At 41.3% G+C, this 20800-nt stretch overlaps 1 protein-coding gene across 2 annotated transcripts in view; it reads right to left on the bottom strand.

Moving 5' to 3' along the window:
* Positions 1 to 359: 359 nt before the first annotated feature.
* Positions 360 to 20800, bottom strand: part of SHANK2 (SH3 and multiple ankyrin repeat domains 2) — a 366357-nt gene continuing 345916 nt past the window's right edge. For both annotated transcript variants that reach the window (XM_065685197.1, XM_065685198.1), the window contains 4 exons: positions 16815 to 16945; positions 15405 to 15516; positions 11897 to 14309; positions 360 to 969 (listed from right to left, as the gene is read on the bottom strand). In XM_065685197.1, coding sequence (XP_065541269.1) covers positions 396 to 969; positions 11897 to 14309; positions 15405 to 15516; positions 16815 to 16945 — 3230 coding nt within the window. In that variant the 3' untranslated portion in view covers positions 360 to 395. The remainder of the gene's footprint in view (positions 970 to 11896; positions 14310 to 15404; positions 15517 to 16814; positions 16946 to 20800) is intronic.

Here is a 20800-nt window from a genome sequence, read left to right as displayed (position 1 = left end):
AGACTGAATGTCAAGAAGAGAATATAGTGCTTTTCAATACAAAAGTGAACTGCTTGCAATTCTAAATGGAAAGAAAAGCGGCATGTAACGGTTCCAGCAGAAGGGCAGTATCAAGAGATAGGATTTTTGAAGTTAACAATTTTCTCTCTCTCTCTCGTATCTCCCCACAACTTTGAAATAAAATGGCCCCACTAGTGTAAAACATTAAATTTCTGCTTGGGCATGTAGCACACAGTCTGCATTACCTGAGTACCAGAAACTGAACTGTTTTCCCCCTCCCCCCCCCCCCCCCCCCAATTTTGCTGGCACTCGCAGACAGACAAGGCATTTGGGGTATTTCAGTACCAGCCCATCTCTAGTTATCAACAGAAGTTTGTGAGGCAAAATAGCTATTCTTATCTGTCCAGCAGCTGTTTCAAAGCTCTTTCTATGTTCATTCTGTGCCCAACTCTAGTCACTCCAAGGTCTATCAGATCTTCCTTTTGTAGATTTGGTAAATGAGTGCCATCTATTTCATTGTCCATAAATGTTTCTTTATGTTCACCTAAGTTTAGACTTTCCAACCAATCTGCCACATCTGGTTTAGTCCACAGGTGGACAGGCTTAGTTGTAAAAGGCTTATTTGAGATTGGCTGTTGTAATATTGAGGGAGAAGGAGACCTGCTGCGCCCTGTGGTCAAGCCAAATAAGTCCCCTGAAGGGGGCTGGCTGGGTAGGCTAAATACATCGGACAAAGTTGGAGAAGGAGATGAAGCTGAAGCAGAAGCAGTCAGAGGAGCAGGCATGATGTCTTTATTGATCTCTGTTGGTGAAACCACAGGGCTTGGAGCATGCCTTGCTCCTGAGGTCCTACTGTCATAGTCTGGGGACCTGCTCTGCAGTGTGATCGGCTGGCTGGTTCCAGGTCGGACAGTAAAAGTGATTGTTGTACTTCGTGTACCTGAGACAGTACTCATGACTTCCGTGCTCCTGAAATGGTAAAGAGACATGGAGAGTTAGACATATCAGCCACCAGCTGAAGGGTTGTCCGTATCAACACGTGGTAAATACGGGTTTGGAATGCTTCAATATTTCCATTTTTTAATGAGCACTATCAGGTTAAAAGTACTATAATGGTATCATTAAATCTTTTCCATAAAACCACCATCAATGGTAAGCCATAGTTAAAAAACAAAACCTTTGCTCATGAGCAGTTCAGGAAAACACCTTCCAGAGCACATTCTTCCTTTTTAAGGCTACACCAAATTAATTCATGGTTAAATGAGAAACACCAACTGGAATAAGCACACAAGCATGCTGTGCACCCCAAGAAGTGCCATCGGGAGCTGGTCTTCCCTTCGTTGCATGGAGGGGAGGGATACTACAGATCAGTTTTAACCTTCCAGGTTTCACACTGTTAGATAGCACAGCTAATAACAGTAGTATAGGATGCAATGAATTTTGGATCTCTGGACATCTACTCAGTGCATTTCATGGTATGTTTGTATTTTAGGGTATGTTTGTATTCCCACGTGTTCACAGAACATGTTGCACAAGCTTCTCTTATTTCCTATTCGGTTCAGGTGGCCTTTTTGTGCTTTAAAAATGACACAGTCCTTCCAAGGTTCATAAAGGGCCTTCTGTGTCCATTTCTTTCTATACAGAAATGGTATCTTGGCAGATACACTACAAAACTTAGAGGAGAAAAAATTGCTGTTCCTGTGCATGCCCAGAGGTGATGTGGTTGTGATGAGGTCACTGGCACCTATCTCTTGCCTAAAGGAAATTCTAGATTACAAACTAAGCAGGCGTGAAGCTTGCCAAGAAGTCGGCTCTGATGGGAGGCTCATAGGCTGGGGAAAGAGCAGATGAGTCTGCTTTTGTCCAGTGGCTATAGAACAAATTTAGAAGCAGAAGATCCAGGTTCAGGTTTGATCATAACATAAAATGCTTAACCCCAGAGCCCTTAGTTCTCATGAGAAAAGTCTCCCAGTCAGAATGTGCACTTCAGGATCTTCCATAGAACCACTGCGTACCTTAAGTTCCAGAGCTTTTCTCTTCTAAAATACCCTGCCAACCAGGAAATCCTTCAGACAACGAATTTCAGACACTTCCAGACCAATGGAAGGATTTATTTATCCTTGAAGAGATGCCACGGACTCCAGAGGACAATGTGGATTGTGAGATTTCTAATCTAGACCCTGACTGAAGCCCTCAGTATCCAAATGCCAGATGGCCCACAGGTATGACCTGTCATACCTGCATAGAACTGAAGATGACTTGAGTGCATGATGTCAGATACAGATGCTTTCATTAATAATGCAGATTCACCACTGTGTACAAAAGATCTTACAGAGCCAAAGAAGGAAGATTTAAAGTGCTGTTATGGAAGAAACTGCCATCTCTTCCTAAGTCACTGCTTAAAGATTTTGTATTCATTGTCACCAAATCAAGTACCAGAACCGATCCACATAGCAGGGGTCAAAGCCCACATTTGTTCCCTCTGAGGCACCTCACTTCACTAGATCCACTTCATAAATGAGAGGCCCTCTTGTGCTGCTTTGTCCTAGGTAACTGTGATGGCTTTGCTCCTTCCTGCAGAGTAATGTGGTTGCTGGGGAGGAGGACGTGGGGTGCAGGATTAACCTGTCTCACTGGGGCTGCTCCCAGTGCAGTGTAATTGTGAACTCCACAGTAAGTGACTTGACTTTGGTCACCCACATCCTGAATAGAAGAGTGGTTAAAATTTCAATTAAAAAGATGGTAAATGGACTATTAACCCCCTTCTCTGGTAGGAGCCTTCCTGCAGTCCTTGCTTGTACTGAACTGGAGACATTCTTCAGCGGTTCCTTGGTCTGCTGCTGGCTCTTGTGAGCCCTGTGAGCTACCTACTCCCTATCACCTCTGGGGCTTTGGCACATAATTAACAAACCCAGACACCAGGTAACCTGCAGCACTACAGCACTGAGATTCAAAGCATGCTCGTACCACAGTGAGACTCATTCAAATCAAGCTCCAATACTGTGTTATTAAGAAAGCACTAAGAATAACTGTTTGGAGCACGTACATGTGATTCACATAAGCAATCCCACCAGTCTCCCACAGATTGTTCCATATATTTCAATGCGAACAGGGGGATCTTTTTGAGTGTTGAGAGATTGGTACTTCACTTAAAACACAGTAGGAACAATACTTGTAGCACTTATGTCTTTGCAATTCAACAAAGAAACGGAACACTTGGCAAGGTTTTGAGTGTTTCCTGTGAGGTTTTTGGGGCTTAATGGCCCTCCTTGTCTTCCAGGACTGGAGCTAAGCTTTCTTAGAAATAGAAAGTCTATGGCAAGAAACTATTAAATTCTACTGAACAAGAGGAGCAAGTTATTTCTACCTACTTTAACTTAGCATTAGGAGTCATACACACTTTATAAGGCATGATATGATTTTAAATCAACAAAAACCCTGCTCTGCTAAAGGTTCGGATAATGCTGCCATAGTGACTGCAAGAAAAGCAGGATGAGTTTTGTATGAATGTGAAAATGATTCCCAATCTCCTTACCTGCAATTACCCTTTAACTTAACTTTCCTGTGTTACAAATACTAGAAATCATGCTTTTGTACTCACACTCATTGTGGCAATATCAAATGGATGATGGAATCTATCTTCTATTATGCCAGATGCTGAAAGATCATTTCTGCAACTTGACTGACAGCTCCAGGCAAAGTGTACACCTTCTGCTTTGTAACTCACTTTTGCTGCTCCTTCTCTCTATTGTTCCTTTCACAGACTCCCTGCCCATCCTTGTTCAGGAAATCACTGTCACTGTTCCTTTAAAGAAAGTATATTAAGCCACTAAAACAAAACACTCAAAAGTAAACTGCAGGCTCTTGTTTTAGGTATTCCTTGGGCTAGTGTTACCTAACCTCAGACCCATGGGCAGTAATAGTGGGTGAGCAAAGCCATACGAACAAGCTTGTACTTTGCTTTCTGCCAGCCTGGATCAAAGCAATGGCTGTGCGCAGTTACAAGCAATACTAAAAGATACGTGGGCATCTTGCTTTTTCCAAGACATTGGTTCAGGGCTACTGACTGTTGAAAATACAGCTTTAGAGCACTGCTAAGAAAATGTTTTATTTTACCTGATTATGAGGTTTCAATACCAGCCATAGTAGTACTGAAGCTATCATATATACTAACCCTTTTATCATACAATCACAGACTGGTTTGGGTTGGAAGGGAACTGAAGCTTATTAGCTCCATGCCCCTACCATGGGTAGAGACACCTTCCACTAGAGCAGGTTGCTCCAAGCCCCATCCAACCTGGCCTCGAACACTGCCAGGGATGGGGCAGCCACAGCTGCTCTAGGCAGAAAGCTCAAAGCACTTTGTTAACATTAAGAGACTTAATCCTACAGTAACACATTCTGCAAGAAAGTTACTAGTTCTACCACACACGTGGGCACACAGACAGGCCTGTGAGTCAGCACATGGCCCCACTGCTGCAACAGCAGTCTAGGACAAGTTTTAGCCACAGCAGCTTGGAGTCCCTGCTGCTTCCAGAACTACTCAGCAACCTGCAAGGCTCCAGCTGCTGTGCTTCAGCCGCCTCTGCTCTCAGCTCTGCAGCATTCACAAGCAGACATGGCCCTCATGAAGGGCATGTACAACTGCTGAAGCCCACAGTTGCATTGCCAGGCTTTCAGTTTAAAGTCCTTAACTCCAAGATTCATTTTTCCCCTCTGTTTTCCCCTTCTTTCACCTGCCAAGTCAACTCCAGCATGTAACAGAGACTGCTGTACTGTAATTGTAATCCGAGGAAAAAACACGCCTATTTGTGTAACTCCTGTGCATCCTAAATTGTAATTTATGACATCTCCAACACAATCTGTTATGCAGATACAGCCCTGAAGCCATCAGCTGTCTTGCATGCTATGGCTGATTGGTTTCCTGGTCAATAAGGAACAAGCACATTCCAGCTGGAAAAAAAAGCACAGTTTTGTTGTATTGTGGCTTCTCCAGATTTTTAGTAAGAGCAATTTCTTATGCCTTATTTGATCATCTGCTACACTAAACATATTAAATCCATATTAAACCTGTCTAACCCCAAATTTCATTTTAGAAAGGTGAAAAGTCTGATAATTATTTTAAATAAGATTTACTCTGTTAGAATCAGCATATGGTAGTAATTTACAAACATTTGTTGCTGTAAGACTGCACTGTCTGCAACGCCCATTATGTTGCTTCACAGAAAAATCACAATACATAATTCCTATGTCACAATGATGCAGCTTCTAAGTATAAAAGCCATCAAAACAGCTGCTATGCCAGAAATTCAGGATTCCAATTTACTGTTAAATTAATATCAGAAGCAAATTGGTGAAAGATGGCTCATCGCAACCAAACAACCATTATGCTCTCATGGGAGCTCTTTTGTCCTGTAACTTGCCAAAAGACTCACTGTTTCTTCCACTGTATTAGAGAAAAAAGTCTTAACAACCAACAGAACCAATAAGTGAAACAAGTCCCTATACAGAGGTACTGCAACATCTTACACATTTTGAGAACACATCAACCCAAAACTTTGCCTTCGTCTCTTACATTTTTACTTTATTTTTGGGCTGTCAAATGAAAATTGAACAGTAGGGAAGCAGGACAATAATTATCTGGTTTGGGGGAAGATTAAGAGCAAGGGCTGATGTGATGACTGGTAGGATATAGGGCTTCTCATAATAGTGTTATTTTAGCGAGAAGAACTGAGAAATGGTTAGTGTCTGTGGCAGGTAACACTTCAGCAGGAGCAAAGAATAATCACTGAGGTCTGTGGGATGCTGTTCAAGATCATCAGCTTCCATTCAAGTGGCAAAAATGTCTTGAAAGTGGCAGTAAGGAAATGGTACTGATGGAGCAGAGGACAGGGAGATGGCCTCACCCCTCTCTTGTTGGACAGCTGCAGGAAAAAATGGTCAAGGGAAGCTGAGAGGAGAAAGGGGGAAATCCACAACTTCCAAGGATGAAAGACTGGACAGTGATAACCGCTGCAGAACTTAATTCTTTTGAGGGCTATTTTGTCTTTACTCTTCCCCTCACACGGGTATGTAGAACTGCTCTGAGCATCCCTCCCCACCCCTCTCACCTCTAAAAATCCAGCAGAATTATGGCATATTTGAAAAATCACACCCCTTATTTAGGTGCTCAGATAGAAGTTCAGGAATCTGGGCTTATGTGCTCATGTTTCTTTGAATACTTCTCTAATGAAAGTAGCTTTTAGTTCAGCTTGAGATGACATCCTATGTCTGGTTCTGGAATGGCTACCATTTCTGGATTAGAATGATCTAATCCACACTGCACTTTGTAACAAAGTCAACACCAAAATCACTAAAATGCAATAACAATGAGAGGGCATTAAAAAGAAGCAGAATGTAGAACATAGAATACTCTATGCTTTATGGTCGTCACTTACTTCATGGCACTTCAGCATGACCCTCTTCTGACAACAGCAGTCATGACAGCAAATAAAAATGACAAAATGGAATGACTGAAACACTGCAAAAATTACTGACAAAACAAGCAATCCTGTGAAAATGGCTGACAAACAGTTAAGGAAATGAAATGAATCTAATGGGACAGCAGTAAACTGGAATATCAAAGCTTGAGAATTATCCACACAAGATACGTATTTCATCATCTGTGAAATCCAGACACCCTTTACAATAAACCAAATGTAGGATCAGTCTCTAAGAAGGACTCGCTGCTAAGCTCATTAATGGCTTACCTGTTTGTGAAAAAATGGGAACTTTTCCAGGTAGTCATAAAAACCCCATCAGAGATGGACAAACCCCCTGGCCATAGGGAGTTTCACTGTTTAAACTTGTTATGCCAACACAGTCCAGGTTATTTTTCCTAGAGGACCCAATCCTGCACGCTGAAGCATCCTCCATAACTGCCACATTCATAATGAGCATTCCCCACTTCCAGGAGTGATGCTTAAGCTTCCCCAGAGGCCACAGGGACATTATACAAACACAGATGGAGAAACATAAGCACCGTTTGAAATAGAAATTGTTTCTCCCCATGGCAAAGCCATTGATCATTTTGGTGGGGGGATGGCAGCAGCGGCAGTTGCTGCTCATTAGCCCTTCTTAGCGCACTGGAGCTGGAGGGAAGGATGTAGTTTCCACTGGGAGCTGTGGCTTTTCTCCTTCCCAACCACTGGGTCTATTCTGCACTAATCAAGCTGACATTATTCAGCGGATCTCGCAGGCTTGCACTTGATCATTACGTTGCTAAGCGACTACTGGGTTCACAGACAGAGTGAGCACTCCTCCCCTAACCTGATAAACACCCCTGCATTAGTCTTCTCCCCATTTCTTTTATCAGCTCCATATAAAAGTCAGTAGCCTCTCAAGTGAATTTATAGCACCGCTGTATTTATAGCACTGTGGTCGATACTATCATTACATGCTGACGGCAGAGCATCCCCTGCCAAGCTGCAGGGCTCTCCCGGGCTGGGTTTTCCCATCTCTGTACCTGTGCATATCCAAATTTGGAAAGGGAGTTGTAACCAGAGTTCATCACTGGGGCTTTAGTTCTGGGTCAAATGAACCCCGAATCCAAACACCCTCAACCTTTCCTCTAAGGAAGGATGGGCAAAAAATGGAGGAAGTGGCGGTTGGATGTTGTGGCCTCATGACATGGACAGAGCAGATAAAAACTCTATCACCAGGCCTGATGACCAAAATTTCTTGAAGTAAATGATGGCCAAAATTGGGAGTGGGATCTGGAGCTCTGTTCCAGAGTCTTCTGATCAAACCCTTTAATTATGCTTTTATTAGTACAAAGTAAGCAAGCACATCCTTTTGCTTCTTCCTCCTCTTCCTTCCCCTACCACTCTCCTTTTTCCTATCCCACGGCTGGTCATTGCTGCTGAGCAGCAGATGGTTCCCAGCCAAACGTTTCCACGCTCTATTTAAAAATCTTGAAACTCAGTGTCTCCATAAGAACCACATAAAACTATAAATATACCATGTAAAATTACTGCTAAAGCAATGTGCAGAGAAAAAAGCAAGTCTAGGGATGTTTTTTAATGTAATAATTGAGAGAGAAATGCTGCTCAGTACTGTAGAACTATTTCTTCCTAATCCTAATTTATCAAAAGCATAGAGAGAACGTATTTTTATGGGTTCCTGTAGCAAGCCATTATCCAACTACCTACAATTTAATTCACCTCTATGCTACTCTAACAGGGCAATCACCGGGAGTGAACTACAATTAAATGTCTACTGGCTGTGCAAAAGTAACTCCTGTGATATCCTATAGTGGTATTAGGATTCCTGTAACTTCACGTATGTCCCAATGAGCAAATCTATATTTGTAATTTCATTGCGCTGCTAGTGCTGTGCACATCATCCAAGTGAGCCTGTGAACAATGTTCCTATTTATAACACCTCCCAGTACTTCTCCTTGGCTGAAGGATATGGACAGGCATACTCATTTATTATCATTCTTCCTTCAGCAGAGCCAACGAGTTGTCCTTTAATTTAGCAGAATCCCTTCTTTCCCTGAGCTAAAACTCCTTACTCCCTTTCTAATGCTACCTAATGGTTATAAAAGAATCAAAAACCTCTAGGAATTATAGCTTAAAATTTAAATATTAGCTGTAATACTTGGAATTTTGGCAAGATGGTATTCCTTGGTCATAATATTTGACAGCTTTGTGAGAAATGATGTCAGTTGTGCAACTGGGCTAGAAAGGCTGTAATTTATTTCACTTCTTAAAACATAAGGCAACAGTAAAAGGAGTAAAAAAACCCAGCCTTCATCTGGGAAGCATTTACCATGCATCCATCACTTTCCTGCAGGCACCTTTGAGAACAGAAGTGAAATTTAATGCGGCAGTTCAGGGCATAAACATACAGAGCACACCAAAACGAAATCAGAGCGTTTTCTCCACCGTGACAAATTTTGCTATTAGCCTTTTGCTCCCTGTTTCACACTCTTTATCAAGCTCAGAAGTCAATCCTCTCTTATCCACCCCTGGTGATGAGCTGGTGAAGCTCAGAGAGAGGGGAAAGTGTCAGCCTTGCTCCAGGGGCAGGCAGGAGCTGGGCACAGGCACAGCTAGGCATCACCTTCCAAACCACCGCTGGTTCACATGTAGGACTTCTGATTCTACAAGTGAACTTCTCCATTTACATCTTTCTACCTCACTCCTGTTAAGATGACAAGGAATTGCCTGCAGCACCTTTTAAAACATACTTTTAATGTCTGTGGATAGTTGGCTCACTTCTGCTGTCTCTGATTTATTACTTAGCTTAAAAAAGAAATCCTGAGTAACCTTTGCCGATCCTTTTAGTATCTTCAATCTGCCTCAACTGAAAAATAATGTAATCACATTAGTTTTAAAAAAAGAAGGAAACAAAATACAGTCCTCTCACCTTCCATTCCCAATGGGAATTCTGTGGAGGTGACATTTTCTTCCAAAATCAAAAGGCAGCCAAGAGTTATGCTGCTTTAGCCACTGTCCACCTCTTTATTGCCTTATAGTTCTTTCAGTACTGTTATACCCTGAGATTCTCTCTCTAGTTTGCAAAGATGCCTGTTTGGGTTTACTTTTCAGGAAAGAAGCAGGATTTCAGCCACACTGCAATAATGCTTTGTGTGGTTTGGTTTCCAAACTGAGTATCTGTTTTCCATAATGCAATTTGCCAGAGCTGATGTAGTAGCTTTTAAATGGTTTTGTTTTCAGCTTTTACACCTGTTTAAATGTCTTTTTACAAAAAAGATGTATCTCTGTTTGCTACTACTTTTCATTTTCCTCTTGGGAATGATAATACTTTGTCATATTCACAGTGCATGGTTGCCAGCCTCAGTTATTTTCTAAGAAATAAGAATGCTAAAGATCTCTTCTGTAACCTGGAAATAACTATCAGTTTAAATATAAAAGATGGCAAATAGTGTTATACATAGAATCATAAAATAGTTGGAGTTGGAAAGGACCTTAAGATCATCCAGTTCCAACCCCCCTGCCATAGGCAGGCACACCTTCCACCAGACCATGTCAGTCAAGCCCCATCCAACCTGGCCTTGAACACTGCCACAGATGGAGCATTTACCACTTCTTTGGGTAACCTGTTCCAGTGCCTCTGCACCCTCACAGTAAAGAACTTCTTCCTTACATCTAACCTGAACTTCCCCTGTTTCAGTTTAAACCCATCACCCCTTGTCCTATCTCTACAGTCCATATGAAGCTAGAGGCAACATGGCTTAACATATGGCTTCATATGGCTTAACAAGAAACACAATCAACAGCTAGCAAAAATAGTACTCTTGAAGACATAAGACAATATGAAATGAAATGTCAGTCATCTGCAAGACAAGACTTATGTCAATTCCAGCTTAGTGCACAAGTACTGATTTTATGCTTGCCCGAGGTATTCCCAAATGTAGAGCTGTGCTAACTTTAAGGACTGTCTTCAGCCAGTCTATATTGCTTTTCTTAAACAGTTTTCACTGTATTGTTTTTTCACGTATTAAGGCTTTTCTTGTACAGACAACTCAATTTTTACTCCATTTAATAAAGTGTCACTGGTAGGAATTCCAGAATTTCAAGGGTTTTTTTCTGTCTCTTCATTCTATAAACCAAATGATATGTATCCTATATATATGTACATATATGTGCATGTATAACCAAAATATCTCCCTGCCACCAGTTTGATGACTTCCATCTTCCAGGAGATGATATAACCTGATGCTGAAGCTTTTGATCACACTGATTTCTGAATGAGCAATCATTTGCAACTAACAGATCCACCCTTCTCCTAAAACCAAATTATCTTCATGCATGCAAAGAACAGTAGCTGAGTTAGTTCATATCCAGTAGAGTAATTGTAATAAAATTTACTTAAATGGTATCTTTTCTTTAAAAACAAAGTCAGCATTGTCTTTCTGAAAAGAACGTATTTCTATGGAGCAGTCTGGGACAAACAATGTGCAATACTTCAGCAAAAGGTACATTTACGTGCTGTATGTAAGGCCAAACCACACCACAAAAGAAATACCTCAGGCTCTCAATAAAACTAACACAATTACCTTTTTTTCTTCATAATCGTGGATATTATGTCCATATCCCACACAAACGTGGCTACGTCATTACTTACACATTTACCCAATGGTGTCTGACTACTGGAAGTTACTTATCACCTAAGTACCTTTCAGAAACCACTTATATGCAGATGTACTGCACTGCACTACTGGGGATGCTGCTGTTGGGAGAAATAAGCCACCTCCTTGAACCTGCAAACTTCAGAGACTGTTCACTAAGACGCATGTGCAACAGAGAGCAGGAACTTAAAACCTGAAATACTAAGTGGTAGAGAGGCTAAATTACTTTTTAGTAAGAACATGAGTAGTGTAAAGTGATTTCAAGGAGTGATTTTCTAAGACAGCTTTATACTTCATGCTAAAGTGGATTAGGAGAGGTATCAGCATGAATCAAATGACACAGTGAATGTGGATTAAGCCAAGGCAAAACAACTTGTTTTACCTATCTGAAGCCAAAATAATTTATGGCACTGATGAAAAATTAAATTATCACCACATTTTATAAGGTTTTTTTTCTTTTAAGAGAGAAAAATACTACTGAAAAATAAATTTAAGTAACTCACACCAAAACAACTGAAAGGTTTGTGGAAACTGCCTTCAAAATTGGAGAAAACTGGGAAAGCTCCTGTCCCATAGTGTATATTACACAAATGTTGATAACATAGGAATGTAAAATTGTTTGTCACAGAATATTCATTAAGCAAACCTGTGCAATAGAGACTACATTCCTCTTTAATCTATGTGCTTTACAGGAGAAGTTAGTGAAGGGATAGAAAACATCCAGCCTTTATTAGAAATGATTTGGTTAATTACGTTTACCTTGTACTGAGACTTGCAGTTTTTGTTCCAGTAGGTGACTCCAATCCTTCCCCTGGCTTTGAGGATTTCTCTCTGTTCATTTGCTGCAGTATTGAGTTCAATTCACTAATAACATTAGCCTTTGGGCCTGAGAGAATTGGGCTTTTCACCTCCGTCATGTCACCCCATAGCTTAGATGTCCTTTGGGGAACAACTTTAGCCATATTGGGCTGAGCACTGATCGGAGGCGGGGGTGGAGCGGGAGGAGGGATAACAAAGCTGTCTACAGTTTCTTCAATTAGCGTATCCTTGTAAAGTGCATTGCTTTTGTTGATTATGGGCTTCATTTTTGGCTTAGGAGGTACTGGGGGTTTGTCCACCAGAAATGTTTGCCCATCTGCATAGACTGTACAAGTATCCACGTTCTCCCCACCTTCTGAGGACAAGGTAGAGATGCTGGACACCGTTGAGATAGTGCTGGTTGTCTCTAAGTGATGGTCACTACTACTCCGACTGTCTACCTCCTCAATCCCAGAGTCAGTGACGTTATCAAAGCTGTCAGGGGGTGGCAGAAAGGAGGCAGGCAAACAGTTTGAAAGAGCCACTTGCTTTTTACTGTCTATGGAATTTGTTGCCTGGCTGGGGGCAAATGGCGCAGGTGAAGGTGTGCCATTCTTTCTTTGTGTAACCATCTCTGTTAGAGCCGAACCGGGAGCCGCGCGGTCGTCGGGGATATCAAAGCTGTTGGCAAACTCCAAGGGGGGTGGTAGTGGCTCAGTGAACATGAACTCTTCATCGATATCAATGGAAGCTAAGGGTGGTGGAGGGATGCGGAATGGCAGGATGACGGGGTCGTCCACAGAGCTTGCTGCTACGATAGTTTTGCAGGGAGATGCCGGTGGCTCAGGCTCAGCAGGCACAGTCAGCTCGCTTTCCACTTCCTCACTCCCCTCTGGCCTCTCTGGTGGGGAGTTTTCAGGGTTGGATTCCACTTCAGCGCTCTTTTCCTCTTCATCTTCAGGCGGTTCATCTGACTTCGCTGTGTCCACAGTATGAACCATTAATAAGCCAGCCGACTTCTGCTGCGAAGTATCTACAATGTTTATTAACATGTTCTTCTTCTCCTCGGCTTTCCTTTCTTTCCCTGCATCTGTTTCATACTTGTTCTCGGTCTCCTGCCGTCTCAATGGGCCACGAGTGTTTTGCCTAGCGACAGGAGCAGTAACAGGAAAAGTCGTTTCCATATTGGGTCTCAGCTTTGTATCGATGTAAAGTGGTTTATTAAGGTCAGCTTTAACAGTGTCTCCTTTGCCTGGAATCTGCTGGGTTTGTTCTTTCATGGCTCTGTCCCTGGCAGAGAGAGCGAGGGCTAGTGGTGAGTTTGGATCTAATAGCTTTCCTGTGACTGGGTGAACATAACTATCTGAGCTGGGTGCATTCGTGGACTTAGCTGCCACTGTACTGTTTTCAGTACCTTTCGTTTTGGACTGAGCATTTAATGTCCTTGAATCACTTTGATTGCTGGGTTCACTGCTATTAAAAAGATTTTCAGGCTCTCTAGGTGCGGGAATTGGAGACGGTGACATAAGCTGTCTAAAACCATCCTCACTACTAAACATTGCTTCGTCAGTAAATTTAGATTGCCTCATACGTGGTGTTGGTGGTGTTAGTCCAACATCCTCATCTCCCAGGTCTGTGGAGAGGAAGGCTGGAGAATTACGCCTTGCTTCCAGCCTCTTCTCCCTGTCCCTCACTGCTCCAGCGATGGCTGCTGCAAATGGACTGCTGACACCTAAGCTATCATCGGGTCGAAGTTGCCCAGGTTGCTCTGAGGACTGAGGATCAATTTCCATGCTGCTCCCTTGGCTGCTTTTCCCACTGCTGCTGGTGGATGGCTCTTTCACAATAATTGTTGGGATTGGAATGGAGCAAGTCTTTTCTGGACTGTCTTCAACATTAGACTGTTTCACCAGCATCCCCTTCCGCCTCGCTGGTTTGGCCGGCACGTAAACTGCTTTGCTTGCAATCTTCCCAACCTCAGAATAGGGATTTTCTGGCATCTGACCCCTCTTGTTCCTGAAATTTGCCTGAGATGCAGCACTCCGATTGTACAGGTCTTCAGAGTCCAGAGAGTATCGGTCCAGTTCTCGTCTGAAATAGATCCCCTTGTCCCTTATCATTGTTCCCACACTCTCAGGCCTAACCAAAGTAATTTTTGCACCTGAATTCTGATTAAATGGAGGTTTAATAGTTCCATAGCTCCTTGATGTCAGGGATTTGGGGGAGTTGTACAGAGAGGGAGAAGGTGGTGGTGGTGAAGGAGGTAAGGACTGTGGTGGTGGCGGGATATCTTCAGAGGTGTCAGGCATTGAAAGACTTCTGGTAAACTTCAGCATAGGAGGAGCCAAAAACTGCCGTTCTTCCTCTGTTATTCCTAAAAATCAGAAAGTATATTTAAAACACAGTCTTCCACTGGGATCCCTCACATTGTATTATTTCTGTATCCAACCTAAAAGTGCCAGGGTGCATTTCACATGACATCAGGCATATGCAAAGTTACAAAAGAGGGCTTTTGGTTGATTCAAGAAAGCAAGCATTCTTTCTTGTTGAAATTCCAGAAACCTGGATGCCAGAATTAAAAAGGATGCTACAGAATTTTAATTAAACTGATCACTGATGTGTAGGCAAACGCTTTGGGTTTAGGTATCACCAAGGTAGCTGTAGAGAAACACATTTGCTTTGAAAATTACTGAACAGGGAAGACATTTTGTGCAGAAGAGTAGTTTATGCCTTGCTCTCCCACTCTATAAATGCACATAATAACGCAACTTTGAAACTAATGAATTTTTAAGATGCATCTGAAACTTAGCAAAGCGACTGCGGAGATTCTATTGGGGAAAAAAATCATAATCTTTCATTTCAAAAGATGACATTCTATTATTACAAATACAGCTTTTAACATAAATAAACTGGATAATATTGGGATAATTCAGATGCTAATTTTACATCAGCTTAATGCATTTCTAAACTGAAAAACATTACTACTAAGATTACTCCTAGAGAACAAAACAAGCCCAAATTTGGCTTTTTTCTCTTTTGTAAAATCATCTGTTGTCATAATTTGGAATGGAAAAGAGGTGAATTTTGTTCCGTTTGATAAATAGGGATTCCTTTGTAAGCTACACAACATTACAATGCTTTTGCCTCAATAACAAAATAAAAAGAAATATCATTTTGCCTTGGGTAATGCACTGCAAAGGGCTGGTACTGATAATTTCTGATAATCTCACTGCCCTTCCCTGTTAGAGGGAACATTCTAAAGAAAGGAATTAAAGTTCCATAATACTTGCCTACTGCCATCAAAGCAGCCTGTGGAAATAACCATCTTACACACAAACTTCTTTTCTCATGAACTTTGCATAAAAATTAAGCAGTCATTCACTGAGGTAAAGATGCTTTAAGAAAGAAGCAAAGTTACTAAAATTATGTGATTAATGCACAAGCAAACTATACATCAGAAGCATTTTACCTATAGATTTTTGTCTTCTCATTGTACCCCGAGGTATACCCAGAAAAGGACCTTGAGGACTCCCTGGTACAGTGGGCGTCATCACAGCAATACCCTGTCTCTCATACATGGACTACAAAAAAGCAAACAAAAAACCCCACAAGCATTAAAGCATGCAAATCTTTCTCTCACATGTAAGTAACTCTGCTGTCATATCTGCTAAACTCCTGTCCCTTTTACTTAGAGTTCTTATGGAAAATATCAGATCTGGTATTATTTTGGAGAGGAAGTGAAGAGAAAGGGAAAGCTGGGCTTTAGTTCCATGTTCATAAAATGAAAATGGCCTTAAGTGGAGTTAGTTGAAATTACAAGGCAATATGTTCAGATTCCAGCACATTTTGTGTGCAGCAAGAAACACGAAGCATGAGCAATTACCTTTTGTATTATTCACTTAAAAAACCTGCATAGGTGTCAGCATTCACTCTGCACCAAGCTGTATGCTTTCTTTGCTTCTGAAGATCAGATCTATCCCTGGAGTCTTGCACAGACTCAAGGCGTTTTGCACAAGGTTACACGGGCAGTGAGCATCTCAGCTAGGAACTGAGGTACATCACCTGAATCCCAATATGCACTCAATTATCCCTCCTTCTTATGGATCATCATGAATCTGCTTGTTTTCTGCCTCTTAGAACAGCCTTAATTTCCTTCCAGCCCAAGTGTTTGTTGTACCAGATCTGATGCTCTTTTGGAGGCGTGGGTAATGGAAAAATACATTTAACATGCAATAAAACCAATTATTTTTCACATGCAAAGTTCTGTAAGAGCAAACTGTGCAGCTGAACAATCCAATTTCAAAGTTCTGGAGTTTACGTTTTTAATACCTGCTATAGTATTAATGTAAATTCTTCCCTTACAAGTAATCCTGTGTTATTTAATCCACACATTATATATGCCATTATTAATAATAAAAACTTGCAGTAGAAGAAACCTTCACATTAGTGAAAACTGTGTGGCTGAAACTGAAATAGCACACCTTGACTTTGAGCAAAGTTTTTTAGCTTGGGGTTAGTGTGGTACTGACACCTTCAAGTTCAGAATTTATGGGGTCTCATCAGTTCAGATTAAAGGCAGAATAAGTTCACATCTGTCTGAGTAACACTGGGGTAGCAATGCTGTTGATGGGACAGTCTCAGAATAAGTATAAGGATGTAATGAGAAAAGTTTTACAAGGGGAATGCTGACTTCTGTTAAAAAGCTATTATTAGCAATGCAGAGTAGACCACGCCTTACAAGTTACAAGACAATAAAAGCAAAATGAGTATATAAAGCAATGTTCATAAACTCAGCTCTGCTGTATGCCTTGTACACTGCCAACCGCCCCCCACCAAACAGTTTCTGAAATGAAAGCAGTACTTCATAGCTACCACTCACATTCATATCTGTAGCTGAGGGAAAACATCTACTAGAAGGCCGCTGTTTAATAGTTGCCACTCTTGAGTCCACAGTTGCATTGTCTGCAATTCTTGATGGCTTGGAAACTGGTACTATTTCATCCACCTTATCTGTAATATAAAAGTATTCAGTAAAATAAATATCATTTGTCCCACAACTGAAAATTTAAGTATTGCAAGGTCAAAGGAAGAGATTTACTTCTCAAAAAAATGCAAAGAAAAAGTTTTTTTTTTTTTTTGGCATTTTAACAAGGCAACGCTTGAGCATCAGAAGTCGTGCAAGCCGAGCACTTTTTATTGCTGCTACAGAACATGCATGCTTTAGTTTTAAGCCTGCATGCATTCAATGTTTACTTAGTGTGACTCGAAAAACAATCCTCTTCTTCAAACCTTCAAAATGTGAAGGGAGAATATCTATATAGAAATGGAAAGAAGACCTTTAGAAATAATGAATCCGTACAGCACTGTTTCAAATAGAGATAAGCAGACTGTACTTAGCCATCAGAAGTTCAGTGATATTTTGGACAATAACAAGTACTCCAGAAGTGCTCTTTTATGCCTATTCTCCTTAAGTAACCACATCCTAATTTCTTCACATTCTTGGATTATCAGATTAGCATTAGTAACTGCATCATTTAAATGAATCTTGTATATATATTTTGTACTTTAATAACTGAACAGTCTAGGAATATATTTAGCTGTGGTCAAAAACAGACCAAACAGACAAAGTCCAAATCTGAATGAGAACTTTAACATTTGGATTTGGGATTCTGATCTATTATATGATGTGATGATAAAATATAGGGAAACTTCAATCAAGATCTTCCAAAGCTGAGTGCTAGTTTTAGCCCTGTCTCCAACTCTGGTCACAAACAAGGTTCATCAGCATTTAATACATAACATCATTGCCTCAGACTGAAGACCTCCAAGTACCATCTTATCAGCTAGTTATAGCCTGACAGCTCCTTTATTGCCACTTCTACTATTATGTAACTAAGGCATGGAGAAATTAAATAACTAGCCTAAGCCAGCAAAAAAGTTCGATGTTTGTATCTGTGCTAAAATCCAACTTGAATCATACCAACATGTTTCCTTACTATGCCTTCCATTGCATTTGCTTTTCTATATCATGCTAATTTAGTGGTTTTTTTCCTTTGAAGTTTCACCAAAGTAAGGATTAGTTATATAGCCTGTGGTATTTATGTGAGTGAAATACCTCAGCCTGGCTCCTAGGCTTCCATAATGCGAGTCGGGGCAATGTTACTTTTCAGCAATTAGATCCATCTCCCAAATATTTGCTTTAGCAAACAAGGACAGCTACTTCATGAGGCTACTGCAGATGTAAACAACACAGGGTTGTGGTGGTCTAGTGATGGTGTTATTATGCCAAGTATCAGATTTAGGGAGTTAAGTTTTACCTCTCGCTGGAGAGCAGCGCACTCAGGGCCCTGGATATGAATATGGATGGGAATAAGGCAGGAGGAAAAGAGCTTTTGATCCCTTTAAACAGTAGGTCTGGCTGATGCAAGGATGGTATTTTAAACAGGAGAAGAAGAGAGGGAAGACCTTTTAGCCTTCTGGTTAGGAAGAAGGTTGTCCTAGAAGTGGATATTTCAGTGTCACAGAGGGTCAGGGAGCAGGCAGGAAAGGAAAAGGTTGAGCAGAACCAGTAAGCTGAACACTGCTGAAAATTGTCTCATAAGAGTAGTGTTGCTTTTCAATTGAGGGTAGCATTTAATTATTTTCATTGGTCTGCTTTATTTTTGTGGGGTTTAAATCATCCAGTGGAAGGAGAAAAGAAAAAAAAAATATCTCAAAATCATCACGTATTCAAAAACTTCACATTTCATGAGACTTTGTAATACAAACTGAACTTCTGAAAGAAAAATATCTGCACTTCTGCTCAGCAAAAGGCATCAGAAAGCAATGGTGTAACCATGGACATTTGACCTATACAGCAAAAATATGGCTAGACTGTAGAATCATCCTCAGGGGATCTATCACCAAGAGCTTCAACTGGGCAGAGATTTCCTGTTAAGTCTCTCCCACTCTTTTTAGCATCCCAGAAGCCAAACAACTGGTCTTTGGGATACAGAAAGAAGGAAGCTTTGGAAACTGAAGCAGTAGGTACTCAAAATCTGTAAACAAGAAATATAAATATACCATGTATGAACTGATCCCCTTTATTTTTAACAGACACATGTAACCATATACCCATTCAGACAACAAAAAGCTACAGGGAAAGAGTGATGAGGCTATGACAGACACTTGAAAAGCATGAAAATATTTGTTTGGGGATGAAACATACATACCCTCCAACTGCACTGATTTTGCTAGACAATACTACAAGTCAGATCCTAATTTTGGATCTGACCAAAATATCAGTTGGTACCAATTCTTAATACCACCTACTGTTCCCAGTTGGAAAAATCTTTGGTATGTGTAGGTTTATTGCAGGTTTTTTGTCTGTAGACAGGTTTTCAGTCCCTATAGCTGCTCCCATTCAAATGGTGCTTTGTGCCTTGCCGAGCCTAGCTACAGCACTTAGACATGGGAGAGGAGAGCAGGTTAAAGCTTAAGCTGCTCTGCAAGGAGCTCTTTAGGGGTTCCTCATGTAGTATTTCCAATGGCAGCGCTGCTATATCTGTGCAGCTTCTTCTTTAGCTCTACTGCCCTCTGATCAGAAAGCAAAGGTAGAGTGGAGGTTCTAATTTTGAAACTACCACAAAAAATCTGAAGGTACAGAAGCAGCCAGCACGTGGAAGGCACTTTATTCTACATGGCAGCAGCTACATGGCGGGTCCTGCAGGATACGTCAGAATCTCAGCATCAGGCCGCAACTGCACCACACTTCTGACGTGAAAGCACTATGTAAAATAAAAACATTCTCACTGCATTATCAAACGTGCTCATTAGGCCAAGAGAATGAACTGGCTGAATTGTATTTAGCTGCATTCCAACTCATCCCAAAGAAGTAAGGCGGAAGCAGATTGGGACAACCTTTCACTTGCCTTTGCCTTTCACTGTTCATATCCACAGTACCAGTGTGCAAACTATGTATGCACCAGAAACACACATTCAAAAGGCAGCACATACTGGAATAATTTGTCAGGCTTACTAATCAGCTTGTCTCCCAACCTCCTTGTGATCTTCAATACTCTGCAGCATGCATTCCTCGTACCAATGAGAGGGGAATCTTACAAGCTTGTGTTGGAAATTCTCTTTACAAACAGTTTAAACTAAAGAGATATGAAAAAGCCACAGAATGGGTGTAAAAATTTACATCTGGTGTGAGGTGTGTGGACCACGTGGCCAAAGAAGCATGCCTCCAATGGTGTTCTTCAAAGGAACGCAGCTGGACGGAGGTGGAAGGGAAGAAAAGATTCCTTAGTGGAAAAAGCCTATGCTGGAGGTTGGCCATGCCAGCTGCATTTCATGGTTAAACCGGTCATTTAGCAAAGTAGAGCCACAAGCACACACTCACACACACTTCTAAGGGAGCAATCTACGGCTGGCTGGTAGGAGAACCAAATAGTAGTTGCTTTATTCTGAACAACTGCAGTCTCGCAGAAAGACAGGGAAGAAGAGTCTGTGGCTCACTGGACAGAGAGCGCAGCTCGGTTGTCATCACAGAAGAGGAGTTTTAGGCCTACAGTTATTTTCTAGTATTTGCCAGAGGAGGAATTCATCACTGCTTTGCCATATAAACTCTTCTGAACCTTTATGAGAAGTTACAACGGCAATGTTGAGAATCAAACACAGGAGCCATGCTACACCTGTGATCATCAGTTACCACTGCTCAAGGGGCTCCTGGTAACAGCATCCTTTCGGAGAACTGTCAGGGATACCACATGTATAAGCCAGTCTGATGCCTCTGCATGCATATAGCAATTTGAGTGCCACTAGATTAAATTCCCCCGAGAGAGGCAGCACCAACAGATATAAAATAATGTATTGTAAACTGCA

This window comes from Lathamus discolor, chromosome 6, assembly GCF_037157495.1.
Source record: "Lathamus discolor isolate bLatDis1 chromosome 6, bLatDis1.hap1, whole genome shotgun sequence".
Taxonomy (NCBI): domain Eukaryota; kingdom Metazoa; phylum Chordata; class Aves; order Psittaciformes; family Psittacidae; genus Lathamus; species Lathamus discolor.
The sequence above is the reverse complement of the archived record's forward strand: the minus strand, read 5'-3'. Positions and strand labels throughout refer to the sequence as shown.